The sequence below is a fragment of the Plectropomus leopardus genome, chromosome 3 (genome assembly GCF_026936395.1).
Source record: "Plectropomus leopardus strain MGB_pleo_1.0 chromosome 3, ASM2693639v1, whole genome shotgun sequence".
Lineage (NCBI taxonomy): Eukaryota > Metazoa > Chordata > Actinopteri > Perciformes > Serranidae > Plectropomus > Plectropomus leopardus.
Genome location: NC_142178.1, coordinates 36,904,957 through 36,931,314, shown reverse-complemented (window position 1 = coordinate 36,931,314; position 26,358 = coordinate 36,904,957). Strand labels below are relative to the sequence as shown.

Sequence of the window (26,358 nt, the reverse complement as noted above, 5' to 3'; positions counted from 1 at the left end):
CAAAGAGTGATGTTGCCTTTTTAAATTGTTGCTTTTTAATATATATTTTTAAAGAATCCTGAAGAGATAAAAGAAAAAAGTAAAGATGGGAGAAAGGTTTCTTGCGTCCCAGGTTTGGAAGTGCTGATATATATGAAGAGCTGACAACAATTCAAAAAATGAGAATCAATCACAAACCATACACCAGACAACTTACCACAGCCCGCTGAGCCTGGTGTCATCTGCACACTCGGCCAGAAACAGTAAACCACAGCCAAACACTCCGGCTTCTTCCTTCCTCTTCAGCACTCTGAGCTACCGATACAGAGCTTCTGGGAGTTTCAGCCTGATCCAAAAACACACAAAAGTGCTTGATATCAGCTTTTAAAAGCAGGACTTTGCAAATAGAATTTTTAAATCCAAAACACAAGAACATGCTATTTAAATGTGTATTTTTTATTTCAATTTCATTACATTAATTTTAGTATTAATTTTACACTGATAAAAAACCCTTTAAAAGCATAACTATTGCAAGGCAGAGGTAAGAGAATCATGTCAGCAAACAGTAGGCTTCATTTTGTTTTTCTAACAGCAGCCATCTCATTTTGAAACTGTCAGGATGCAAACCACAACGGTTTGAGTCATGTGGATGATGCACTGAGGGTGAAGTTTCATAAACAGTTTCAAAGGAGGTTTAAAAGGGTTAAAAGAATTGGAGCAGGCGCAGTTAGCTCCAAATTGCTTCCTCAAATATACTATTTATTTCTATATTCAAGTGCAAGTTCAAAGGTTTGAACAGGAAGTATGCCATAAATCTCTCTGTTGCAGTTTATTTTGAAATCTATACTGGGAAGTCCCATCATGTGATTCTTTGCAGCTTGACAGTGGTGACAATGGGTGGGCAGAACGGTGACAAAGTCAAATATATGTGAGTGGCAGCCGCTTTTACGCACAAAATGAGAGGAAATCAGCGTTTTCTTGCAGCTGTGGCCTCTATAAAACAGTTGAAATTGTAAGAAGTTATTGAAATTATTAAATTATTCTGAGAAAGAGTCATGTAAACTATTTGGTAATTAATGAGGAACAACTGTGATTATGAAGAAGGAAGCCGGAGAGGTGATGGAGGAACCGTTACGAAATTAGACCAAAACAAACGAACATTAAGATTTCATACAAAGGGACAAAGAAGGTGGTTTTCATGCTTTCTGGATTTTAAATAACTTTTTTGTCGACGATGCAGAAGAGATGGATACGTCGGAAGTTGCCCGTCTTGGTTTTCACCTTTTTCATCATTCTGTATGTGGATTTCCAATTACGCACCAGCAGCCTTCCCAAACTCAGCGTGGATCAGTCACCGGTTGGGTTTGTTTACGCACTCCGGCGGGATCTATCCCTGGCTAAGGACGCACAGAACCCGGTTGGAAATAACAGCGGGCACGGAGGGCAGCCGGCCTCTGATGGTACAGGTGCACATGTCACCGAGCCGAAACTGAAGCTCGAGGACATCTTCATCGCTGTGAAAACCACCGGGAGGTTCCACGAGACGCGTCTTGCGCTCCTTTTGGAGACGTGGATCTCCAGAACCAAAGCGCATGTGAGTGTGTGAAGTGTCTGTTTTGTTTTTGGCTGCTCTGGAAAGTCTAACATTTATATGCCATATTAACTGCTGCTGCTTTCACCTAAAGTACCAAAGCACCAAAAATACATATGTATATGTTAAAGCCAAACTGTCTCTGTTAATATATTTATTTCTATATAACTTTCTCTGTTATATGATTATATATATATATTTTTTTAAAGAGAAGACATGTGCTGTACACCTGATGATGAAATGAAAACATTCACTTCCTTCCTGATTTGAAGCTGCAGGTCTGATGATCTGATGATGACTAGGCTGATTAAAGTTAACCCTTTGACATCTGGCCAAATTGTCTAGATTTCTTCCAAAAACTTGGGAGGAGGGCAATGAAGAATTTCACAAGAAATGGCTCAAAAATTGACAAAAAAATAATAAAAAGAACACAAAAAAGAGAAAATTTCCTCAAGACAAAACATAATGAGAGGTATTAGAAACAAGCTTTATTCGTTTCCTGCAGCCTGTTGAAACCTTTGGTGTCAGTCTAAAAAAGCACAGTTTTCACTGTTAACATTTCAGAGCTGCAGGGATGTAGCCAGTATTATCAGAAAAGAAAATGTAAGTCATCACTGTTTAAGGGTTTTGTTTGGTTTAAAGGAACAGTGTGTAAGATTTAGGGGGATTAAGAGGCTCCTAGCAGTGAGGATTGCACATTACAATTTGGACGGAGACCCGCTCTGTATGTAGAAATATACCGTAAATTACTCATTTTAGTTAATAAAACCTGACAGTTCTTATTTTTAGGTGATTATACATTGAAGAAAACATACCTTTTTTATATTATATTCCATTTCTGCTAGTATATCCCCCTGAATCCTACACACTGGACTTAGACACACAGAAAAAAAAGTGTTTTAAAGCCTTGTCTTTAGAATATCTGTTATTTTTCCATTAGTCCACTTGAAATTGTTTTATCACAGGTCACCCAAAGATTTTGATCCCACAGGAGTTCTAGTATTGAGTGCTGAATTTCAGGCAGCAGTTTTTTTCTCTCCGTCTTCTCTTTCAGTGTAGTCATTGTTGAAGTCAGAGGTGCTTTATTCACTCACTGCAGGCTGGCTGGCATTTTTGCCTTGTACTCTCATTTTGTGTCTCTCTGAGATATATTTGTGTCATTTGAGTGTCTCATTGTAGTTTCTTTGCATCTCTTTTTGGTCTTTTTGAGTGTCTGACAGTATTGATAAACAGACACAGCATGTGACGTATTCAGTGAGGAGCAGTGGTAGCTGTATTTAATTTAAATACACATATATTTTTGAATGAATGCACTTGACTTAATTTAATTACATGCTGTCGTTCATGAAACAGAGGTCATTTCCTTTTTTGAAATAAGCAAAACAGATGACCTTGAGAGGAAGTGTTCATCTTTTACCTTCTCGTTTTTTGCCTCAGTGTAGAAAGACTTTTCAGAGAAAGTGCTGACTTAAAGAAAAGGCATGATTTTAAGAGGACGGTGCAATTCTTCCTTCTAAGTGCAAACACAAAACACAAGACTGTTTTTGTCTTTGCTTTGAGCGATAATCTCATTCATTAGAGAACATATACACATTCAAAAAAAACCTGACCGGCTATACACAAGAACACACAAAGATGCAAGCGTAGATGAAGTAATACAAGAAAACACACACACACACACACACACACACACACACACACACACACACACACACGCATTCTCACAGGAAGCTGTGCAGGCAGGTTGTCTGGACTGAGGGGAAGCAGCCGCTGTGTAGCAACTCTGTTAACAATACTGAAACGGAAGCTGGTCATAGAACAGGAAGTGGAGAGGCAGATTGCAGAACAGAACAAACTTAATCTTACCCTCACCCACACCCCACACACACACACACACACTCACAAACATACACACACATCACAAGGCTTTGTCCATCTCACAGGGTGAAAAGCATTTCTAACCAGCTCTGCAGTTGCTATAGGGACGAGAATCACCAGAGGTCCAACAACACACTATTATCACAATACTGAAGTCACAATACAATATTATTACGATTTTAAACAGTTTGTGATATGTTGAGTATTGCGACTGATATTGCGATTTATTACATTTTCTGTGGAGTTGCATATTAATCTTTAAAGACAATATTTACACCAGATTTTTGACAAATAGTCATCAGTAATGTGAATTGAATTACTAAGTGGGTAAAGACAAGTAACACAACAGCCAGAACAGTTTGGTAGTTTTTTTTAACCCTTTATAGGGCATCCATTGAAATACTTGGAAATTCAAAATTTCAACCCTAGACTGTTATTGGAGGATATTACAATTTATTACTTTTGTGACATTTTTATGTTGCAAATCAAGGTCAATGAAGTTGCCATGTATGGTTCTTTGGTGGTCTAGGGTAAAAATAATCCAAAAAGTGTATGTATAAAAAGTTTAAGAAAAACACATATAAACTTAACAGTGTTTTATTTGGATTTTCAAATATAACAAATATTAAATATTAATAAAAAAGTCTTGGCAGCAAGTATGGTGTATCATAAATGAGAAGGCAAACCAAACTTAAAACAACAACAGTTAAAAACCAAAAAAAAGTAGAGGTGAAAAACAGTTGTTACAGTAAATACAATGTACAGAAATCTTGAAGATTAATGGGGCTGCAACACTTAATATTCTTATTTCCAATTGCCCCGACCCCACTCCCATATTTGGTTTTATTGGTCTTTATCAACATTTTGTCTCCTTGAAGTTTTTAGCTGTGAGTCACAGCTGTTAGTGATGGAAACTGAAAAACAACTGCGTACGGGGAAAGCACCTGTGACTGAAGTCGCCCTCATGAAGTGGAGTGATAATGCCCACACACAAAACAGAAAGAACAACTGAAGCTGATGGGATTGTATTTACTTTTGCAACTATTTGGTCATAAGTTAAATTGGACTAAATGAAATTTAGTGATGAGGGTTTATCCTCTGGGAACAGCCAATGTTCGTGCAAAAGTAAGTGCAATTGTATCTTGCAGATGTTGATATTTAGGATAAGTGAATGCTTTGACCTGGTGGTGGCATGAGAGAAAAAGTCAGAGGATCAATAAATTCATCCCCTGGGCACCATGAATGTCTGTATGCAATTTTATAACAACCCAGTTATTGAGATACTTCAGTCTGAAACAAAGTGGTGGGCCGACTCACTTAAAAAAATATTTTAGTTCAGTATCAACTGTAGTGGATTCATGAGTTTCCATTTTTAAGCACTTGGCCGCATCCCAAAAACGTTCTCTCCTGGCTGTGTTTTCTAATGAAATGTTGCTTGACGTTAATGTTGAAAAGTTGTGGTGTTTAGCCTCAGAGGAGCAATATAAAGTTTTTATAAAACTTTCCCACCGAACCTTTAATGCGTGAAATAGAATCTTGTGATTGTCCTTGGCTTGAATTCCCTGAGCAACTGGATAAATCTACATTGATAAAGTGATGAAATAATACCATGATTTTCGCTCTTGGCTCAATTACTCCGGCACCTCGAAAAGCCTCTGCGGGACACAGTGAAGGTCCAAATACAAGATTTGAATGCCAGATTCCCATCACGCAGCCAAGAAATCTGGGAAGTATTGATCAAAAACCTTAGCCAGATATATTGCAGCCATTTTGTGCCACGGGGCAGTGCAAATCTTACTTAATGGCCCTTTAACAGCGAGCTGAGATTAATGTACGTCTGCCTGACCTCAGTGAAACGTCCTCTCAGATTCTGTTTACGACACTCTCCATGCTCACAGTCTGCCATTTTTGTTCCTCAGACCAGGCGCACTGATCTTGGTGCAGGTAGTTCAGTTTGAGTTATGACCAGACGAGATGAAACAGTGATGATGGACCTTTAGGTTTTACTGGTGTGGATGATGGTCGTGTTTATATTGGTGATAGTGGTGAAGAGCACTGATCAGGTATCTCATTACTCCTCCTGCTGCAGCGATGGAGGGATGAGAGGGAAGGATGGACAAAGGCAGAAGTAGATGAGTATTAAGAGCTGATGGATGAAATAATGCAGCCTTCATTTTAGAGTGCAGCAGAGGGAATATTATGGAGATGAGTCACTTTAATGTGGACACACACAGCGAAGAACACTCACCACAAACACACGGTTTTATGATTTAGTTGATGAATTTCTGTTGAGTAATTGTCATCAACGGAGCAAAGCCAGAGTGACAAAGTCATGAGATATGGCTTAAACCTTTGAAACCTTGATCAACATCAATTTTCTTTTGCTGCACAAATCTTTCACATATTTAAAGCTTTGAGCCCTGAGCAAATTGGTTTGAATTCTTTTGAAAACATGGGGAAAAAAGGCCATTAGCAACCTGGCAAGAAATGTCCTGTAAGTTACAAAAGAAATTGTAGATTTCTAATTTTTTTTGGGAAAATGACATTTTTGGTGTTGCATATATTCAGTATATATTATTGCTATCCATTCCTCAATTTTACCATATCCTCATGACAGCCTTTTTCCTTCTAAACATCCTTTTGAAGAAGTGGGGACTGGCCTCACTCTCCAGGTCTTAAAACCCCGAACCTCACAACGATAGGAGAACAAAAACATTCACACACATCTGGATGAAACAGCAGCTCTGTCGCCCTCTACTGGAGGGCTGCAAGACAATTTACAGCCACATTTCAATTTCTCTTCTCTGTCTCCAGTCCTCTCTCTGAACTCTTGACCATCTAAAGTTGATGTAAAGGGGAATATGTCTGTGATTCATATAAAATAACAGGCCTCTTGCTTTTTTTTTTTTTAAAGGTATCCTTTGAATATATTTTTACTAATCTGATCATGTAATCCACGGATTACAGTCATTAGCTGCAGCTTCCCGTCAGGCAGTCTGGAAAGCTTCTTCCTCACTGTCTCTTATTCATGCTGTCTATGCACACACACTCGCGTGCACTTGCACACACAAAAATGTTTATCATGCATTCAGTGCCTCTCTGTGGTGAGAATTTCAGTTTCACACCCTGAGCGCTTCACACTCTAACTAGACTATCTCCGCTTTTGCTATCTTTATCTCTTTGAAAGACGCACACACAGACACACACACGCACGCACGCACACACACACACACACACACACACACACACACACACACACACACACACAATTCACTATACATACATACAGTATTTTGGGTATTATAGTATTAACAGTACAAGATTGGAAATATTTATGCTGCATCAGTTCTATTTTGTCTATTATTATTATGCTGCCATCATTTTAAATGTAACGCCTTCATGTACACTTTCCCTTCATACTTTCTCTTTGAATATTTTTATGTAACATTTCCACATGAGCAATTTTTCTCTCTGTTTTGACCTCGCCTCTAGGTGCTGTCTGAATCTGGATTTTGTTTCTAGATGGGTGTGTAAGCATGAAATATTAATCTGAGGGTGTCACAAAAAAAAACCAAAACCAAAAACAGCATAAGCAGGAACTGACTGCATTTAAATTCTAACTTTTGTAATATTCAAGGTTAGGGCTGGGCAATATGGAAAAAAGTCTCACGACCCACCTCTACCTCTTAAACAAATTTCAGGTAAATTTAAGCACATTGTGCTGATAATAGGCCAACCTCTCCTGACTGAAGGACTTTGACTTCAACTTCTGTGCTATTAATCATTTAATTTGTGAATTTTAAACTTTTGAGTTGGCCTACTTCTCCTATAGCTACCAACAGCCTGCCAACATTCCCAGTTAGAGAAAGGGTGAAAATAAGATCATGTGCTTGTGGCCCCAGGCCCCCAAAACATTACATCTGCCCCTGGTAATAATAACGAGAGCTCATGCGTCCTGGTGTTTCTAAATAATCCATCCAAAGTCTGATTAAACCTGAAACTAACCAAAAGAAATCTGTAGAAGTCTAAAGAAGTCACTTTCCACCTCTGCAAATGTGATGTTTCAGACACTTTGGTGCTTTAGGGAGAAGCTGCGCTCTGTTTGTCTGTCTCACTGCGCTGCTGTCGGACCATCAGCTGTTTGAGCCGTGACGATGAAATGCTGTGGCTGTCAAACACTCTATTCTAGAGTCAAAGTCGTTCACTGCATTTGGTTCGTCGCGCTATTCTTTTTATCACTGGCTGTTCGTGTTGTCTGTCAAAACATAGCTGGAATGCGTTCTATTGATATTCTATCAACTACATCTCATATTTCAACCGAGGAAAAGTTATATTGCGACTGATATCGTTATATCGCCCAGCCCTATTCGAGGTCATATAGTGTATATTTGCTCCATTATCTTTTTTTCTTCTTGTTAATCTTAATATTTCTTAATGTACTTAATGTCATCCCTGTTGTGTTGTGGCCACTTATACAGAGTTCATTCAAAATACTTTAAAATGTGTGCTTGAAACACTTTTAGTATTCTTGTATTCTAGCAAAAACTCAGAAAGACACATTAAAACGTTTCCAGGAGTTGAATAAAACATGAGTTACGGTTTATGTTTATCTTATCTAACGGGTGATTTGCCCTGCTCTGAGGTTATTTAGTGCCTGCCTGGCAAAGGAAGTCAAACACACCGCGTGGTTCAGCCTGAGGGGCTGCGGAGATGGAGTGTGACGCAAAGGTTGCCTGTTTAAATCCCCTGGTGCAAACCTCCTCAGTGTCAGTGACTCATGAACCACACAGATTTTTTTTTTTTTTAAATCTTTCATTGGAAGAGTCTGCTACATGAAACGGAGGCAAGATTCTAACTGGGTGTGGAAAATTTTAAAACATTGGTGTATATTTGAGGAATTGTTGGTGATTTTGCATTTGAGAAAGAAAAAGAAAAAAAAGAAAACTATTTCCAACAACTTCCAACGAAGTTCATTCATTCAGAAATGTTCCCCAGTTAGCCAAAAAAAAAAGAAAAAAAAATTGTATATAACAATAATATTGTTTTAATTTAATATTTAATATCTTTACAGAATTACTTTAATTTTTGAAGCAGGGCCTTTTAGGTTTTTTCCATTTTTTTACTGTACTGTTTTTATCTGTTTGTTGATTTGTTTTTGTTTTTGGTACTTTTTGCTTATTTATTTATTTATTTTTATTAATTAATTCACTTCATTCTTCTGAAGTGGCTCATTGCCTTCTTAAAAAAGAAGCTGATTTTCCCAGGTTTTAAAGGATTAAAATGGCATTTCATTTGGTGTAGATTTCATTATGCCTTGTTAAGGATTCAAAACCCAAATTGACAACTTGAGCGCCAAAACTTGAGACCTAAAACAATAACTGCAAAACAATAACTTGGTCTCACCTCTAATTTCTTCAACTATGTACATTTCTTACTTTCAGAAGTCATGGAATGCAGCTTTTTCTCTTTGGACTTCACAACCTGTAAACTTTAGCTTTTTAAATTTTTTTTACGTAAAAGAGTAAAAATAAAATGTAATCTGCTGCCTGGGAGCTTTAATCACTGTTTTTCCAATTTTACACCACCAGAGCTCAGTGTTGCACTAAACATCTATCAGGTTGAATGACTAAAAAAAGGCTGTGAGTGTGTGTGAATCGAGACTTATTTGACTCATATATCTGCCAAAGAACAAATTGACTCTGCCATGTAGTGCTCCAAGGACCATTTTGGATCATAAATGTGTGTGTTAGTGTGCACTGTGTGTGTGTTCTGTGTCTGTGCACGATAACTAATTTTTGTCAGGTCACAGTGGGGAACCTTGTTTTTGTCACATCGAATTTGTTCCTTTCAAAATGATATTGATCCCGTGTGTGTTTTTTGTGTCTTAATGACAGTGCTTTGAGGACATGCAGTAAGAAGACAAATATAATCAAGGCTGGTGTCGTTAAATCCCTTTACTTCTCTGTTTTCTTTCTGTCTAGACTTTCATTTTCACAGACACGGAGGATGAGGATTTACGTTCAGAAGGTAAGAAGTAAATAAGTCTCAAATTTAGATTAAGGTATGTATAAAGTATGGCCAAAAGTATATGGACAGAGGTGTGGCCTGGGGCTGTTCTTTAAGGTTAGGGCAAGTTCCCTTAACCCTGTAAGAACTGGACACCTTTCAAAAGCCTTTAAACTTCTTAAACTTGAGAAAAGTGGTTTGATTTCTTTTTAATAATGGGGGGAAACTTAGGTAGCAGCTTGGCAAGATATTTCCTATGAATTCCCATAAAATTTGAATTTATTTTGTGGGGGTCATTTCCTCTTTTGTTACCCATTTCTTTATTCCCATAAAAATAAATAAACAAATAAAACTCTTGAGACACCTTTTTTCCTTCATTCTCTTCCTCTCTTCCTCACTTTTCTTCTCTCTCTCATCCTCACAGTCTCCCATTTCTCCTTGGCCCCCTCTCTCTCTTTCTTTCCTTGGTTCAATTCCTAACCCCCCTCTTTGTCAGCAAATTGTATGAACTCTACTACCATCTTTTGCAGTAAACCTATTTTACACATTCTAAGCAAGTATCTTGTTAATTATCTGATTAGTGTAGTATATAACATAATTGTCAATATCTACAGTTTAATCATGTAGGAAACCTTTAAAACAGAGAAAATCCAGTTGAATATATCAAAATCTCTCTGTCTGTGTATCTCTGTGTCTCTGTGTCTGTGTCCAGGTTACAACATGGTGGTAACAGGCTGCCAGTCTGACCACAGCCAGCAGGCTCTGTCCTGCAAGATGTCTGCCGAGTACGATGGCTTCATGACCTCAGACAAGAGGTGAGATGAATTAAGGTCCGTCTATCACCCTGCCCACACTGGATTTAAAGATCGGATTAAGATTGCAAACTTTAATGATCACCGTGGGGAAAACCGGGCTGTCGCAGCAGCAGGTGGTGAAAGGAGAAATCAAAGGAGTAAATAATCTTTTAGGGTTGCGTAAGCACATATACACAAATATATAGATTTATTAAAGGAATAGTTGTTAAAATCCTTTGTTTTTCCTTTTGTCACTGTCTTTGTTGTTGCTGCATGCACAGTTTCCCAGAGGTCACTCTTCATTTTAACAGTGTGGGCATGACAGACGTCTTTTTCTGTGTTCAGAATGCCTTCTCTCTCCTTACAAATTACTTTCACCTAATACCAGATGCAGAAAGTGAATGACCACTACATTAAAATACTGGAAAATTTAGGAAGGAATGAGATGTTTCTCAGAAGTTAGAGGTGGAGACCAAAACTAGAGCTACAAGGAGAAAAATATTGGCCAGATGGACAAAAACACATCTGCAAATAACAGTGTTTCTCTGTATCAGCTAGATTGTAAACTGGCTGCTGTTCACCAACAAGTCTGCCCATGCTAACCACAATGGTGGTATTTAGTTCGTCCATTTCAATTGGTGTTAGTAATGATTTTTGGTATCATAGACGTGGGTTAAAAGGCTACTAGGTTACACTAGTCTGTTCAGAAAGCTGTTATCATGCATTAAACACCCATTGGCATTGGGAGCAGTTTCATTAGGTTTGCCTTTTACTTTTGACAGATTTATACCAAAGAATATAAATTGTTGAGCATCTCTACCATGAAACTGTCCATTGGTTTGTTATCTCACATTTTGAAACCCTGAGTTTGGCATTTCGACAGTGGCCATCTGGCATTTTAGGAGCCAGAAGTGACCCTATTTGGATGACTGGCTGGCACTGTGGAGAAGATATTGGCGGATCTGACTAAGAAGCCAAGGATGCTATAGGCTGACAGACTGTCACTCTACGCAGCAAAGGGTTGTGGGTTGCAATCGAACCTGTGACCCCTGCAGCGAGGACATAACATTTATACATGTGTGTCTGTTCTACCTGGTGCACTCCTGGGCACCCAGACTTTCTTTATCTTTATACTGCTATTATGTCGGCTGACCTCCTCTGTCAGCACATTACAAAAAACATGTCCATTTACTTTGCTGAAAACATCATTTTGAACATAGTACTCGCCGTCGCAGGACCCTACTAACCCACAATACTGATATCGACCACCAGCGGACATTTGATCGAGTAAAACCATTCGAACCACTTGATATGTTAATGTGTTAAAACTTGGCTCTGCTGACCTCAAGTGGCCAATTAAATCACTGTAGTTTTAACCAATTTTTTGGAGCAATGATAAAAATGGCAGCAAAAGGAAAGCAGTATTTCGAGAAGGCTTCATCATGTTTTAGATCATACACTGTGAGTGTTTTTTTTGAATTAATTTCAACTCACGACACCACTTGAGGCTGCCACACAGCGTACTGGGCAATGTGGTGTTGATATTAGGTCACATTTTTAATTTGTGTAAAATACAATGAGGCTCAACAGCTTGTGTTTGGTGTGTGACTAAGTCTCCGACTGCTGTCCTGACATTAAGATGGCAGAGAAAATGAACGAGCATTTCAGTTTGCTTCCAGGACCCACTTAGTTATTTGGACTGAGAGGGAAGTGAGTCTGTTTGGTTTGGAAAGAAGCCGTACGTGTTGTTGGGCAGCCATTAGGATGGCGGGGGAAACAAAACAACACTTCCGTTTTGTACCAGCAGCTTTGTCATTTGGACTGCGATGTTGCAGTAAAAGTCTGTTTGGTTTGGAACAAGGCTTCGACATCATGTCCAACCATTCAGGTGGAAACCAAACAGCTTTATCAGTCACAGACTAACAGTGGATTTCATGTTGTGAGGACAACAGGAAATTTGCTAGAACAAAAGACAGAAGTGCTGTTCTGTTTCCTGTGTTTTTTCTTTTACTTTCACTCTTTGAAACCATGTGAAGAAGGCATTTAGCAACTTAAAAAGAAATCACCCAAAAAATAGCAAGAAAATGATAAAAAGTTAAGAAAAAGGAGATGACAATTTAGAAAAATAAATTAAAATGACCTATTCGATTCTCAAGCCTTTTAAGCTCATTTCAGGTCATTTTCTTTCACTTTTTATTGATTTCTTTGCAATTTGCAAGACATTCAGGGTGATGCCTTTATTTTAAATTTGCTCATGTTTCAAAGGTTTCAATGCTTGTGAAAAGTGTCTGAATGCAGCTGAAGAAAATGAACCCATGTTTCAAAGGATTAAAACAGATTGTTATATTTTAATGGCGTCGTCTCCTCTGTCCCTTCCTGTGTGGCTCCTCAGGTGGTTTTGCCATGTGGACGATGATAACTATGTGAACCCGGAGGCACTCCTCTCCCTGCTATCGGCCTTTCCCCAGAACAGTGACATCTACGTGGGAAAACCGAGCCTGGACAAACCCATCACTGCACATGAACTGCTGGAGGGCAATGCAACGGTACCGTATCACAATATTTATTAAGCGTAACCTTAACAGGTGCATGTAGATTTCTTGGCAGATTTAATTTCTTTTTAGACTGAAGCCAGGCAGAGCTATGCCACGTACATGTTGAGGTTATCACTTCAGGACATCAAATAAACTTTGCTTTTCTCTATGTGGTGATATGGTTGGCATATGTAATTGCAACACATTCTCACCCCATGTCGTCACATATTGCCGCTTTGCAGTGGACCTCCGTGTCTACATATTACGCTCTTGGTATCTTTCTGTGTCTGCTTAATGTGTTCTGTGATGCTGCCACTGCAATGTCAACACAAGCACATGGTGGGATTACTCTGCACGTGGTTATGTGGCAACAAGGGCATGGATGCTGAAATACAGGCAAAAGAGGCATATGGTAAAATGTAGAAAAAAAACATCACATTCAGATAGGAAGTGAACACCAGACTCCCACATCAAAGTCTGGGGTTTGTTGGACCCATCGCCCTCCCCTTCCACCTGCCCTTTAGGGACCTTTGTGCTCTCTATATCACGTTGTGACCGGCGTTACAATCTGGCAGTGGAGTATCATGCGGATGTGAAAAGTGCCGTCCAGCCATCTGGCGTTGTATAATTACACTGCGAACGGCTCTGTCTTTAAAATCACTTCTTAAAATTCATTTTTATAGACCTGCTTCTACGTGATGTCGTCTAATTATTCAATATTCGTACTTTACTTTCATGTCGCTTGTGTTCAATAGCGCTGTGTCTCTTTGTTGTTGTATCACCGTGAGTGTATCCCATCTCTGCTTTTGCTTTGTCAAGCACTTTGTAAACTCTGTTTTTAAAGGTGCTATATAAATAAAGTTATTATTATTATTATCATCATGCGAGCATGAAAGGCGGCCTTTGGCGTCAGGATCTTACACATTTACGCTGCAAAAGCGGCACATTTGACAACTTCTAAATGTGAATAGGCTGTTAGTTCAGTAGAAAGAAAATAGTTCCTCCATGAAAGTGCTCACAACAAGGTCTGTGGATTATCTTGAGTACCCGGGTTATGATTTCTGGAAAGAGACATTTCTGTTGATTTTTTTTGAACACCACAAGCTGAATGCCATCTGGTTCCATTATATTGAAGAGAAGGCAGTCAACTCTACAGCCTGTATCTCCAACACGCTGCTACTCACACCCAGACAAACTACACTGATAAAGAGCACCACGGATAACAGGAAAAATATGGGTTTTTGTTTTTTGAATGAACTGTCCCTCAGTCTCATCCAGTAACATGCCTGCATATCAACTAAAAAGAAAAACTAGATTTTTTTTCTACATGTGGAGGTATATTAAATGTGACAAAATGGAGAAATAGCTGACAGAAAAGTGATCTTGTCATTGTTCCATCATCATCAGCACTTACAGACTGCGTGCTTCCTCAGACTTAAATAGGCCGTCAGACAACCAGCACTGGCCAATCAGGAGACAGGTGGGAAGAGGCACAAGGTGTCTTGCATGAACTCATCAGTTAGCTCATTGTGGTCACAGGACTTACAAGGATACCAGGCAAATAATTGCCTCAGTGTTTCCCTGGAGCATTTTTTTAACTTGGCAGTATTATAAAGGCCTCTGAAGCAGCGTTTGCACCGCAGCACACTGAAACTCCTCTGAAACCCACACTGGATTTAATTGACCGATAACTCTGTACGGCAGGGTGACCCCCGGAGATACATTACTTTATTTAACTCCACAGATTTATTTTAACTCGCTGTCCTGCCCTCTGAGATACTTTACATCCCATCATTCTAGTTTTTCTTCCACCCATTTTTCTTTAAAAGGGCACAAGAAATACACAGCGTAATCATTCATCACATTTAAAACATGCTGTAGTTCAAAGGTCAAAGGACATTTTTATGGACACTTTGAGAAATAATCTCAACCTTTACTTGCTGGCAAGTTTACGTTTGTCAGCTGTTTCTCATGAAATACGCTTCTGTTTCTGTTGCATCAAAACACATCAGCTGCAAGAAACACCCATCAATTCTTTACCATGCAAATCTCAAAGTTCCTTTACTGCCCAGTGAATCATAATCTCCATCTGCATAAAAATTCAAACCTCATTAAATCTCTTACGTTCTGCGCTGTATGTGGTGAACTGATATGATTGTGGTGATTTTTAATCATTTAAAGCTCCACCATTTCACTCTGTGGAAAATAAATTGAATAGAAATGAGAGCAACTGTATGTTTTCCTCTCATGTTCTTTCGTTGTGAAAATAAGGAACAAGCACTGAAACAATCAAAACGTCTCTGCACTCTGCTCATAAAACTGAGCATATCTTAAAATCTTAATCATGTGCACAGTTCAAATAACTTATGGAGAGGTAAGAAATATTTAGTTCTTGTTTCTACATTTAGAAATCGTCTGGATTGACATGTTTTGTATAGTCATGAGGTAAAAATTAATGAAAAAACATACAATTTCTTTAAAAAAAAAAATTTAATTTATGACACTTTCAATACTTGTATGAAAAAGTATGGTTTATTGATTTTATAAACTTTTGGTTTAGGTTGTACAGACTTCCGACTCCAAGAAATGAAATCACAATAAGCAGAAATACCATTGGTGGAGCACTTATTAAGGTTGATTAAATAACATCTTAAACTTCCAGATAGACTGTGCCATCTGTGGCTCTGCAGTTTAAGTAAATGTTATCATAACAGATGGGAATGATGGCCAAAACTGCAAAAAATGAGACCCACATTGTGAATGTTTTTGGTCTCCCGAGTCCCTCTCCTGCTTTTGTCTTTTTAACCATTGCTCCTCGTTCCATGTCTCATTTTTCTTTTCCTCTCTCTTCGATGCTCTGTGGCTCCACCGAGGACACTAATGAACTGTAAAACAAAGCTGAGGTCTCCCTTCATTGGTTTTGTGCCAAGATGCAGCCCAGCCAGGTTAACCACCACCGCTCAAAATCCATACTTTCCGAATCTATACTCACTCTTTCTATTTTCACTCTCATCTGTGCTGACGAGTCGCTGTCAGGGATGCATATATGTATGTGTATAAGTGGAGGAAAAATACAGCTTTTGTTCATGTGGGAAGGATTTTCGGACACAAGTGGATCAATAGGTGATTAGTGTCTTGTACGAGATATTGATTGGTGATAACGCACACACACACACACACACACACACACACACACACACACACACACACACACAATAAGGAGGACTCCTCACGGTTTAGCGTTTGTCAAACTGAAAAAGGTCAATAGTTTGTTTTTGGAATACACACACAGCTATTCACAGGTGTGTGTGTGTGTGTGTTTGTGGTGTCACTGAGTTCACATGCCTACAGTCGAATTAATGCTATTATTGAGTTAAAGAGCATCCTGATTCCAGAAAGCTCTCTGAAAAGCATGTCATCCCGTCTCTCTCTCTCTCCCTGCCCTCTTCAACACTCTCTCTCATTTCTTGGAGTGAGTCTCTCCGTCTCCCTCGTGTCATATTCTCCACTCTGATTGCACCCATTTACACTGAAAAATAGATTTTTATTTATCTTTGCTTCCTCGCTCTTCTCCTCTCTCTCTCCTCCCTTTCTTCTGTTCCCGTTGCTCTCTTTCCCTTTTCTCAATTCTTCCTATTTTTCATCATCTCCAATCCCTCGCCGGGGTTGGATGGGTGAAACAAAAACGAATGTCGAGCTCCCTCTCCGTCTCCTCCTCTCGTTTTCTTATATCTTGCCGACTATCTTTTTCGATTTCCTGTCACCATTGTGAGGATGAGAGGTGGATGAGAAAAGAAAGGAGAGAGATAGAAAGAAAAGAACTTTACAGTAAAACAAAAAAGAAGAGAAATTTAAAGAGAAGGAGCCAAAGGAAATAAATGGTAGAAAAGGGAATTAAAGGAAAGCAAAGAAATGGCCTTTGACACCAAAAGGAAGGAAATAGAAGATAAAGATCTGTAGGAATGAAAAGAATAAGGAAGAAATTAAAAGGAAGAGGATCATTAGCAAAGGAGGTGCAGAAAAAAAGGCAGAAAATGTGAAAAGAAAGAACATATGGAAATGCTAAGACTTAAGACACGGAAAAAGAGAGGAAAGGAAATGAATGTAAGGAGAAAAATGAAAAGTGTAAAAAAAAAAGGAAAATGTATTGAGAAGAAGCAAACAGAAGAAATGAACAGATAATTGAAAGAAAGACTATAAAGTAGAAGGAAATGTTTGAACAGGATGAAGAGAATGAAAGGGAAGGAAATTAAGGCAGAAGATTCACAGAGAAAGCAAAGTAAAGGAAAGAAAATAGAGAGTAATTATTCTGTATTGACAGTCTGGCTATAAACTTCTCATTTGACCTTGTCACACCCACCTTAATAGGTCGTCACATGTTGCCGCTTTGGACTACATATTACACTCCCCGAATTCTTCTGCGTCTGCTGTTTACGTTTTGGGATGCCACTTCCATGATGTCAACACAAGCACATGGTTGGATTACGCTGCACGTGGTTATGTTTAGACAACACAAGCACATGGCAACTAACTTTATAAATGTACTCAAACTGCAATAGAAGGCTTCCCACTGAACTGACAACATCCGTCTTCAAAACAATCAATTGCAAGCGTAGGGACACGCAGCTTAGTTTGGCGATGACGACAGGACTTAGGTATGTTTTGTATCATGCATCATAAGTGCAAAAACGGCAACGTGAAACCAGAACTAACCCGATAAAATGTACACAAAACATAATTCCTAATTCAGACTTTGGTTCATACTTTCAGGTGTGAGAAGACGTTAACACACCCAAACTGTTTTTACTGCTGGAAATAAAAAAACAAAAACAGCATCTGCTTGAGAAATGACAGAGAGTTAGCAGATAAAGACATGCAATTCATATCAGGTGGAGAAGAACAAACAATCAATACAAGTCTGGAGGGAAACCAGATAGGAGGGGGAAAGAAAAGTATTACACTTTATTGTTTTGGGTCAACGAGAAAGGCGCTTTTTCTCTTCTGTTTTTCTTATCTATCACAGACGTTTGTTTGTCAGAGTGAAGATACTGCGTCAGTTTGTCCTAATATTCCTAATATCCCTGTGTATATTTTTATACATTTGTGCACACTGATTTTTCTTTGTATATTTTGCATTTTTTAGGATTTGTTTTTGTATTCTCAAATGAAAATACTGGCTGATGACACTGTAGATGTGTATGTGTCTGTATTTGTGACTGCAGGTGTGTGTTTTTTAAGTGTGACTCACAAGAGGATAAACAGAAAGAAATTCTTGTCAAGCAAAAGAATTGTAGGAAGAAGTTGTACATTTGAAGGTCAGAGAGACTGAATGCCTCACACTCACTACAAGAATTCTGATCCCTTTTTTGCTGAACGTAATTTACACCCTAACGACATCACAGAATGAAACTTTAAGAGCAGTAATGCTGCTTACAGACTGACAATAGCACTGGATCAAAAGGTTTCAAGCTGCGTTGGTGTAAAAAGGGTTGCTACAGGAGCAGGTGGTAAAATGAAATACGATCCAAGAGGACTTTGATGGTTGTGCAGATACCAAAATACTGCACAAGGCCGAAGATAAACTTACATTTTAACAACACATTCAGGTAGACAACCGGCTTCTTTGTGAACAGAATTGATTACATATTTGCCCATGTGCTACACGTGCTACTGGATTCTTCTAGAGGGCACGCCAGGGAACTTAGACGATACAGAACTTTGCAGAACTTTACAACTTTGCAGAACTTTGAGGATAAGCTTATCGAGTGACACTCGATAAGGTTACCATGTTGTTAATCGTGGTAGAAGAAGCAACATTAAAGGCTTTTGTTGTTTTTTTTTTCATGCAAAATTGGTGCACATTTCAAAATAAACACAACCTCACGTTTTCAATCACACTGAATCTTTCGTCAGTCATTAAAAGTTTCGTAACAGGTTCAATTTTCTGCATCTGTCAAAAATCAAAAGAGAGTTGCTTTACCATGAAACCATAAAGACAATGGAGTGCACATTTCATTTTCATTACTCGGATAGCTAACTTTTAGCAGGCCAGATAGTAATATTTAGGTGGATGACGATGAGGAGGATTTGGACCTCACACAGACAGAAAGTGAGGAGACAGAGAGGAGGACAGTTCAGGCCTTTCAGGTAGCCAAATGCAAAACACATGAAGAGAGGTGACAGTCTGATAGGTACCTCCCGTGGCGAGGAGTAAAGAAAGAAATATGTCCTATTATTTTGTTGCGTTATTATGAATTTTCACAACTAATACAACAATAAAATGCATCAGACTTAATGTGCACGGTTTCTCTGTTTTTTTTTTTTTTCAAACAAACTGCATCCAAAAAAATGACTTAGTGTGCAAAGGCCCTTAAATCAAGCACACTGGGACAACTGGCAAGTATATTTCTCTCGTGATGCCAATGTGAAATTACGGGTGTAGTCTATTAGCTTGTCTTCTGCCATTGCTGTTGCTGCTGACATGCGTTACTGACCTCTGATTCTGTCAAATTTAATTTAATTTAATTTAATTTAATTTTTATTTATTTGCACCATTGAAAACAGTAACAGAAACCAGGTCATAAAGAATACAGAAAACAGTATGACTTATAGAAATACCTCACTGAAGGTGATACAATACTACCCCACACTACACCACACTACCCCTAAAAATACTCCTTCCCCTCATGTGTGTAACTTGTGAATGCGTAGGGTTAATTTTGAGATCATGTACGACTATTGATCAAAACAGACACAGACAGCCATCATGTGCACACAAAGGCGTATTTTAAAAGCAAGTCTATCTCCAGCTTAGCAGTTAAACACATCAGGCACTGTTTTGTACTTCTGAAAAGTTTGTCACTGTTTGCTTGTGTTTGATTTGGTCTCACAGTGTGTATCTGTGAAATACAATGTCAGGACCAAACTTTCGCTTTAACTCTCTGGCCTTTGTCTGTGCATCTATGGCAACGCAATGCTGCTTTCATTAAAATAACGATCAAGCTGTGTTTTCTTTTTGTGAGTTTTCCAATAGTTTGGTCATTAAAAGAGTGGGGATTTTGTTTAAAAGCAACAGTATGACTGACAGCAGCTGCATATATGCATCTGTAAATATCTGTGTGTGTGTTTGGTCACTCAGAGGGAGGTGCGCTTCTGGTTCGCTACAGGAGGAGCAGGATTCTGTCTGAGTCGACGGCTGGCGGAGAAGATGGCGCCATGGGCGAGGTATTTATGAACTGATGCACATGTGTATGCAGCGTCCTCATAGGGTCCAAATAATAAAATATTTTCTAATATTTCAGTGTTTTTGCTCTTGTTGATAAAGGAGTATTCTCAAATACTTCATATCCCTAAAATCTATACAACCTAAGCTTAAAGGTTATTCAATTCAATAAAGCCAAATAATTGTGTCATAAAAAAATAAAATACAAAAATCTGACATTTTTTTCATCAGATTTTACAAAAAAATATTGATCCAAAAGATTTTTTAATGTAGATAGATAAATCATTATTTTTATCACATTTTTATCAGCAGAGTGAAAAAGTGTTGATGGATTCATTATTAATTCCTCAGGCACCACGGTGTGTTTTTGCACTACAGGTACGGTGGTGAAAAAATGTCATTTCTTGCTTACAACATCATTTAACGGAAGACAGAGGCCTTAGCTTTCTGTTGTAAAAAGAATAAAGGCTCTTGTTAATATTTAATAATTTTAATATGTTAATATTTATAACACTTTCACATTCACACAACAATTTCAAAACAGTCCCTTTCCCCGGCCGCATCAACGAGCAGCATAACTTTGAGCAGAAAAATAAAGCTGACTAAATGTTCACAGTGATGAATCACCAGTCTAAAGTAAGTTTCAGTTCTCTGCAAGTTTGTGTTTATACTGCTCTCAAAGAGCTGAGACTAATGGCTGCCCAGGGCGAGAAGGTAGGGAATCAATCTGAGAATTTACGGTTGTTCTTTGGAAAAGGTCAGCAGTAAAATACATGCAACGGATAGTTAATGGGCCCAAACATGCAAAAGCTGCAGCACTATCCTATTACATTTAAAGTTAGGCAGTTTTATAGTTTTTATTTTGGAGAATTTCTCTCCTCATAAGCAGAAAAATTAGAATTTAAAGGCACAATCTGTGAAAATACAATTTTTGTCTTGAGTCATCTGTATTCTGTTGAGTGTAAACCTGCAGTAATCATTGTGTGGGTTTTTGTATGTGTGTCTTTCAGCGGCTCAAGGTTCGAGCAGACGTCAGCAACGATCCGTCTCCCTGACGACTGTACGGTGGGTTTCATCGTAGAGAAGAGGCTCGGCATCTCCATGGTTCACTGTCCTTTATTTCACTCCCACCTGGAAAACCTGCTGCTCATCAGCCACAGAAGCATCCCACACCAGGTAGTGATACACACACAACCACACACACACACACACACACGGATATTCATGCAAATACACTTCTTCTGACAGCTGTGTGTGTGTGTGTGTGTGTGTGTGTGTGTGTGTGTGTGTGTGTGTGTGTGTGTGTGTGTGTGTGTGTGTGTGTTTTCTCTCCTTACTGCAGGTGACTCTGAGCTACGGGATGTTTGAGAACAAGATGAACAGCATTGAGGTGAAAGGAAGCTTCTCTAAGGAGGAAGACCCCTCCAGGTTTGTCTGTATGAATGAATGAATGAACCTTTATTTTGAACATGTAAAAAAGAAGAAAACATAAAACAAAAAATAAAAGAAAAACACACAAATAAAAGCAAACATGCCTTGCAGCCAAGTGCAATGAACAAAAACAAAAAGATAAAGAAAGAAGGGCTATACAAACCTATACATCAATCTCAGTAAACAAATACTCAAGACACTTAAACTTAAAGATCACATGTTCAGAAAGAAGTAGGAAGAAAGAGCTTCATGTACTCATGAATCAGGAGATAAAAGCAACATATCTGTGTACACATTATCATCAATTTATGATAATTGTGGAGGACGTCTGTGATTTTAATCCCATGCAAATAAGCTAATTTCTTCCATGTGAATCAGCATCTCTGTGATTTGCTGGTTTTAAATTGGTTATCAAGGGGAAATTACCATTATACTATATATTTATATTTTATACAGGTAAGAGTTGTTTTCTTATTCTGGACAAAAGTGTTGCAGAGATTGAAAAAAGCCTTTTATGTGGACCAAAAATAGATGTAGCCACATTCCAAATCTTAAACCTTGTAATCAAGAAATTAAATATAAAGTGCATGTTAGCAATAAATATTTAAGTTAATAGTTCATTTTCATGCTTGTTTACCACAAGCTGCTTTGCTCTAAAAACCTCCAGCACTTTGGGTTTGGTGCTCTGATGATCCGACCTGAAGACGTGACGCTCCTGGAGCTCCACTTCATGTTCTCTCTTCAGCCGGAGATAAAAGCAATTTGATGTAACACAACAGATGTGTTTGTCTTTCCCAGTTTTCCCCATCCTCAGCTGCAAGAACAACACAAACGCTCCACAGTGAGCTCTTTCCATTTGTTTCCATCCGCTGGTGCCGCACAGAGTTACACTCAACATCACTGCAACCTTTAAAGAGCGAGTTAGATGCTCATCTGCCTGTGCAAACAACGCTGGCTAGGCTTTTAAACAGAGCCTTTTTTAAAAATATATTATCTTTTGTTTATGCAGGTGTATTTGTGGAAATTAAATTTGTTTATCCAAAGGAAACCAGGTGAATAATGTATCATCCATGTTGCCAGATCTGAATTTGCATCTATTTGTGTCTTTGCATTGAATTTGTAAGTAATATTACCATGTGTAAAACGCTTGTCCACATTTGGTGTGAATGTGCCACAATAATGATAAAAGAAAATGTTAAGAAATATTACATATGGAGACATAAAAGTGGCAGGTGTGCCAAAAAAATACATATCTCACAGTGACAAGAAATCTCTTAAAACTCAACCAAAACTGAAACAATATCTACAAGTTAAGTTCCAAGAAGTCGATATAGTAAAACTCGATGTAACATCTCATGGCCAGGAAAGCAGAATTTATTCAAGAAAAACTAATAATTTGTTTTGTCTATGACTTAGTTTCCACCAACTTTAATCTAAAAACTTTTTAACAAATTTGGTAACTCCAGACAAACAAATAGCAAAAACATCATCTCCTTGCCAGAGGTAAAAATTAGAAGGAAGCATAAATATTCCAGCGTTATGATATTAATGTATGACATCTTCTTTAGATGCCCCTGCCAGACTATTTTTAGCTGCTTAAGCTTTCTCTCTCCTTTTATAGCAGATCATCTGTATCAGTGCTGTCGCAGTCTCCACCGGCTGCTGATGGAGGACGATACAAAGTCACAGATAACTTAATGTCCCCTTTCACACACACAGCAAACCGACAGACCCCACAGCTCACTGTGCAGGCTGCTGAACAGAAAATAAAACAGGTCTACTGTTACTGAAATGCAGTCGTGTTGGTATTCGAGTTTCGAGGGTCACTGCAGACTCTGACCCGGAAAGCTGCTCTGTCAGTGAGTACAAGCAGAGTTAAGTTGTTTTTATAACACATATCTTGGCGAGGGCATTATATTCAAATTTTAGTACTTTCCTGTTTATATAAACTAATCCTTAATGTGTGTAATAAAGAACTGTAAGACATCCTTGCAGCCTTTGGGGTTTAACCCCTTGAAACGTGAGCAAATTGGCTTTATCTCTTTTAAACACATGGGTCACATCACAAACGTGTAAAATTGTTTCTGTAATAATCAGAAGACAATGAGCAACTTCACAAGGAACTACACAAAATTAGCATGGAATTAGTAAAAAGTTACCTGAAACTAAAAGAAACATGGTAAAAGGCAAAGCAAACAAAAAATAAATAAAGAAAAAGCCTTTTTAGATTTTTTTGTAATTAGCTTTAAATATATAATTATAATTAAATAATTATTTTCTAATATTTTCTCTTTCTCTCTCTCTTACTCTCTCTCTTCTGTCTTTTTATACTCATTTTTCAGTTAATTTTCTCATCAGCTATTCATACAATTTGAGGGATATTTCTTACCAAGTTGCCAGTTGCCATGTTTCAAACCAATTTGCTCAGGTTTTACAGGCTTAAATGCTAGTGAAAGGTGCACAAATGTAACAAAAGAAACTGTTGGGAAACCAGGTTTCAAAGGGTTAAGACACTGCCTTTGTTATTATGTCCTTGCTTAATGCTATTTGGGTACCTTTGCTGCAACTCATTCCCTCAATTCTCTCCACCTTTACATTTTCATGTACAAATAAAAAGCAAAAATGTCAGAAAATTAAAAACAAACAAACAAATCAAAACAAAAAAAACCCTCAAAAGATTGCAACTTTTGCACAGTACTGTTTCTTCTCCCTTATACCCATTTTCCCCCAAAATTAGTGCATGTATGTGAGATTTTTAAACACAAGTCAACCTGTTAAGAATATGGTATTGACTCCTTTCCTTAACTAGCATGCAACATTTATTTATTTATCTATTTTACTGGTGACGTCATGTACAGGCTGGAAAACAGGTAAGTAAACACTAGAGAGCAGCATGGAGGTCTGTGAAAATGTTATGGTGGTCATGTCTTTATATATCTGTTACATATTTGATTTTCTTTCAAACTCTGTGCCGCCTAATTTGGAACAATATTTAAGCGCTGCTTGGACGGAGACGTACAGTATTTTGTGGTGGCCTGTCGATGCATCCAACTAAAGACAGGAAGTATGATAACAATTGGAGCAAAGGATGTCATCAGGCAAACACATATTTCTGCAAGCAGAAATCCACTGAAATTTAATTCCATCTGAATATTTTTTGTTCCTGCACGAAAGTCCTTATTTGCTAGTAAGCATTCAAAAAAACCCACAAAATTTAGTGTGTTTTCAGGGTTGTAAGCAAATTTTCCAGATGTAAAGTGGCTTTTTAAGTATTCCAAACATTACAAACACTGAGAAAGTTTTCAAATCAAACGTGCCTCTGAGTTATTATTCATCATTTCTGTTCTCTGCAGGTTTAAGACTGTCCACTGCATCCTGTATCCTTTCACCAGCTGGTGTCCTTGAACTCCTCGTGGAAAACTACAACTTAAAAACACAAATGAGACAAGACTGGTAATCCTGCTGGATGAAGAACTTTTCCTGGATATTTTCTGAGGTCAGAGGAAACTGATGGATTTAATTTGATGGAATAATACGAGACGCAGACACCAGAACTGGAAAATCAAAAAAAGGTGCTTCGGACAACAGAGGACTCAACAATAACAGTCTGGGTCCTCGGCACTTGCTTATAATAAACCCAGCTAGCAGGGAACCTTCCCACATCATTGGCTAACGTTACCTACAAGTTGCAATCATGTTTTAAAGAAAACATTTTAATCTTCGAAGTACTTTTTAAGGATGTTTATAATTTCAAATAATGTCCCTATATGGTCAAATGCTGACTAAGACGCAACATTCGGGGGATGTTTTGGTGATGTTGAGAGGTGACAGATCCTAGAATGTTCTTTCATAAAACATTTCACATGTTACATGAAAACAAAAGAACATTTTCAAAGCGACATTCAGAAAATGTTATTTTAAAAATTGAAAATGTAATGTAATGTGATGTTAACCCAAAAAGAACATTCTGGGAACTAAAAGAAAACTTGCCGCTGAAAACGCTACCAAAACATTGCATCGTACCATTATCATAACATTTTTAGAACCAAAACTTGCTAGCTGGGTGGACACTTGTGGACTCAGAAAAAAAGATTTTAACAAAATCTTGACTTTGAGCTGAGTAAAGATATTCCTTTCGTCTTTGTGTTACAAACACAGATACATGAAAAAAAAAGATGACTTTTTGCGTCTGTACTACTGAACATTTTTGTTTGGAGGATTTTATCTGTGTGACCGAAGCACTTAAAACAGGGCAGCACTGACTGGAACTTCATGAAGTTGTTTTATGGACAAAAAGTAAACATGAAATTGTACATTTAAAAAAAAAAATTTAAACCAGTGTCTTGATTAAATTTAGATTTGTATTTTTTTTTGTTTTGCCTTTTCTTTATGATCATTAACCATATACTTTTTCAGTAATGAATGTAGCTACCTCGACATCACCCATTGGTTTGTGGACTGTTCTTCTGAAGCCCTGATTTGGCATTCCAGTCATCGCCATCTTACTTTCTGGAGCCAGAAATCACAGAAAAACTATCACATCCAGCTGGGAAGTGAACACTGGACTCCCACATTAAAGTCCAGGGTTTGTTTGATGTATTCACCGCACCTCCTGTCCACCCTTTAGGGACCTTCATGCTCCTTATATTACGTAGATCCCAGCAGCGTTTCAACCTGACACCATCCAGTGGCGTGTCATTCAGACTTGACAAGTTCCATCTGGCCGTGTTCACAACTGAGACCCCGCTGTCTGTGTGTCATGCTGCTGTTGCAGTTGGCATTCAGCTGTCCACCATTGTATAATAACACTGCAGACGAGTCTGTCCGGCTGCATCCTCAGCTGAAACTGTCGAGCGGTGTATCATGTGTTTGTAAAAAGTGGCTTTTGGTGTCTCGATCTTATGCCAAAAGTATTGCAAAAGC

The 26,358-nt window shown here is 38.2% G+C and overlaps 1 protein-coding gene across 1 annotated transcript; it reads left to right on the top strand.

The window, feature by feature from the left end:
* The first annotated feature begins 854 nt into the window (after nt 1–854).
* mfng (MFNG O-fucosylpeptide 3-beta-N-acetylglucosaminyltransferase) lies at nt 855–25,799 on the top strand. The gene is made up of 8 exons (XM_088074830.1): nt 855–1,573; nt 9,430–9,475; nt 10,167–10,269; nt 12,641–12,794; nt 19,921–20,006; nt 21,015–21,180; nt 21,347–21,432; nt 24,789–25,799. The coding sequence occupies exons 1-8, from the start codon at nt 1,214–1,216 to the stop codon at nt 24,838–24,840; spliced, it is 1,053 nt and encodes a 350-aa protein (XP_087930956.1). The 5' UTR covers nt 855–1,213; the 3' UTR covers nt 24,841–25,799.
* Nucleotides 25,800–26,358: the final 559 nt, after the last annotated feature.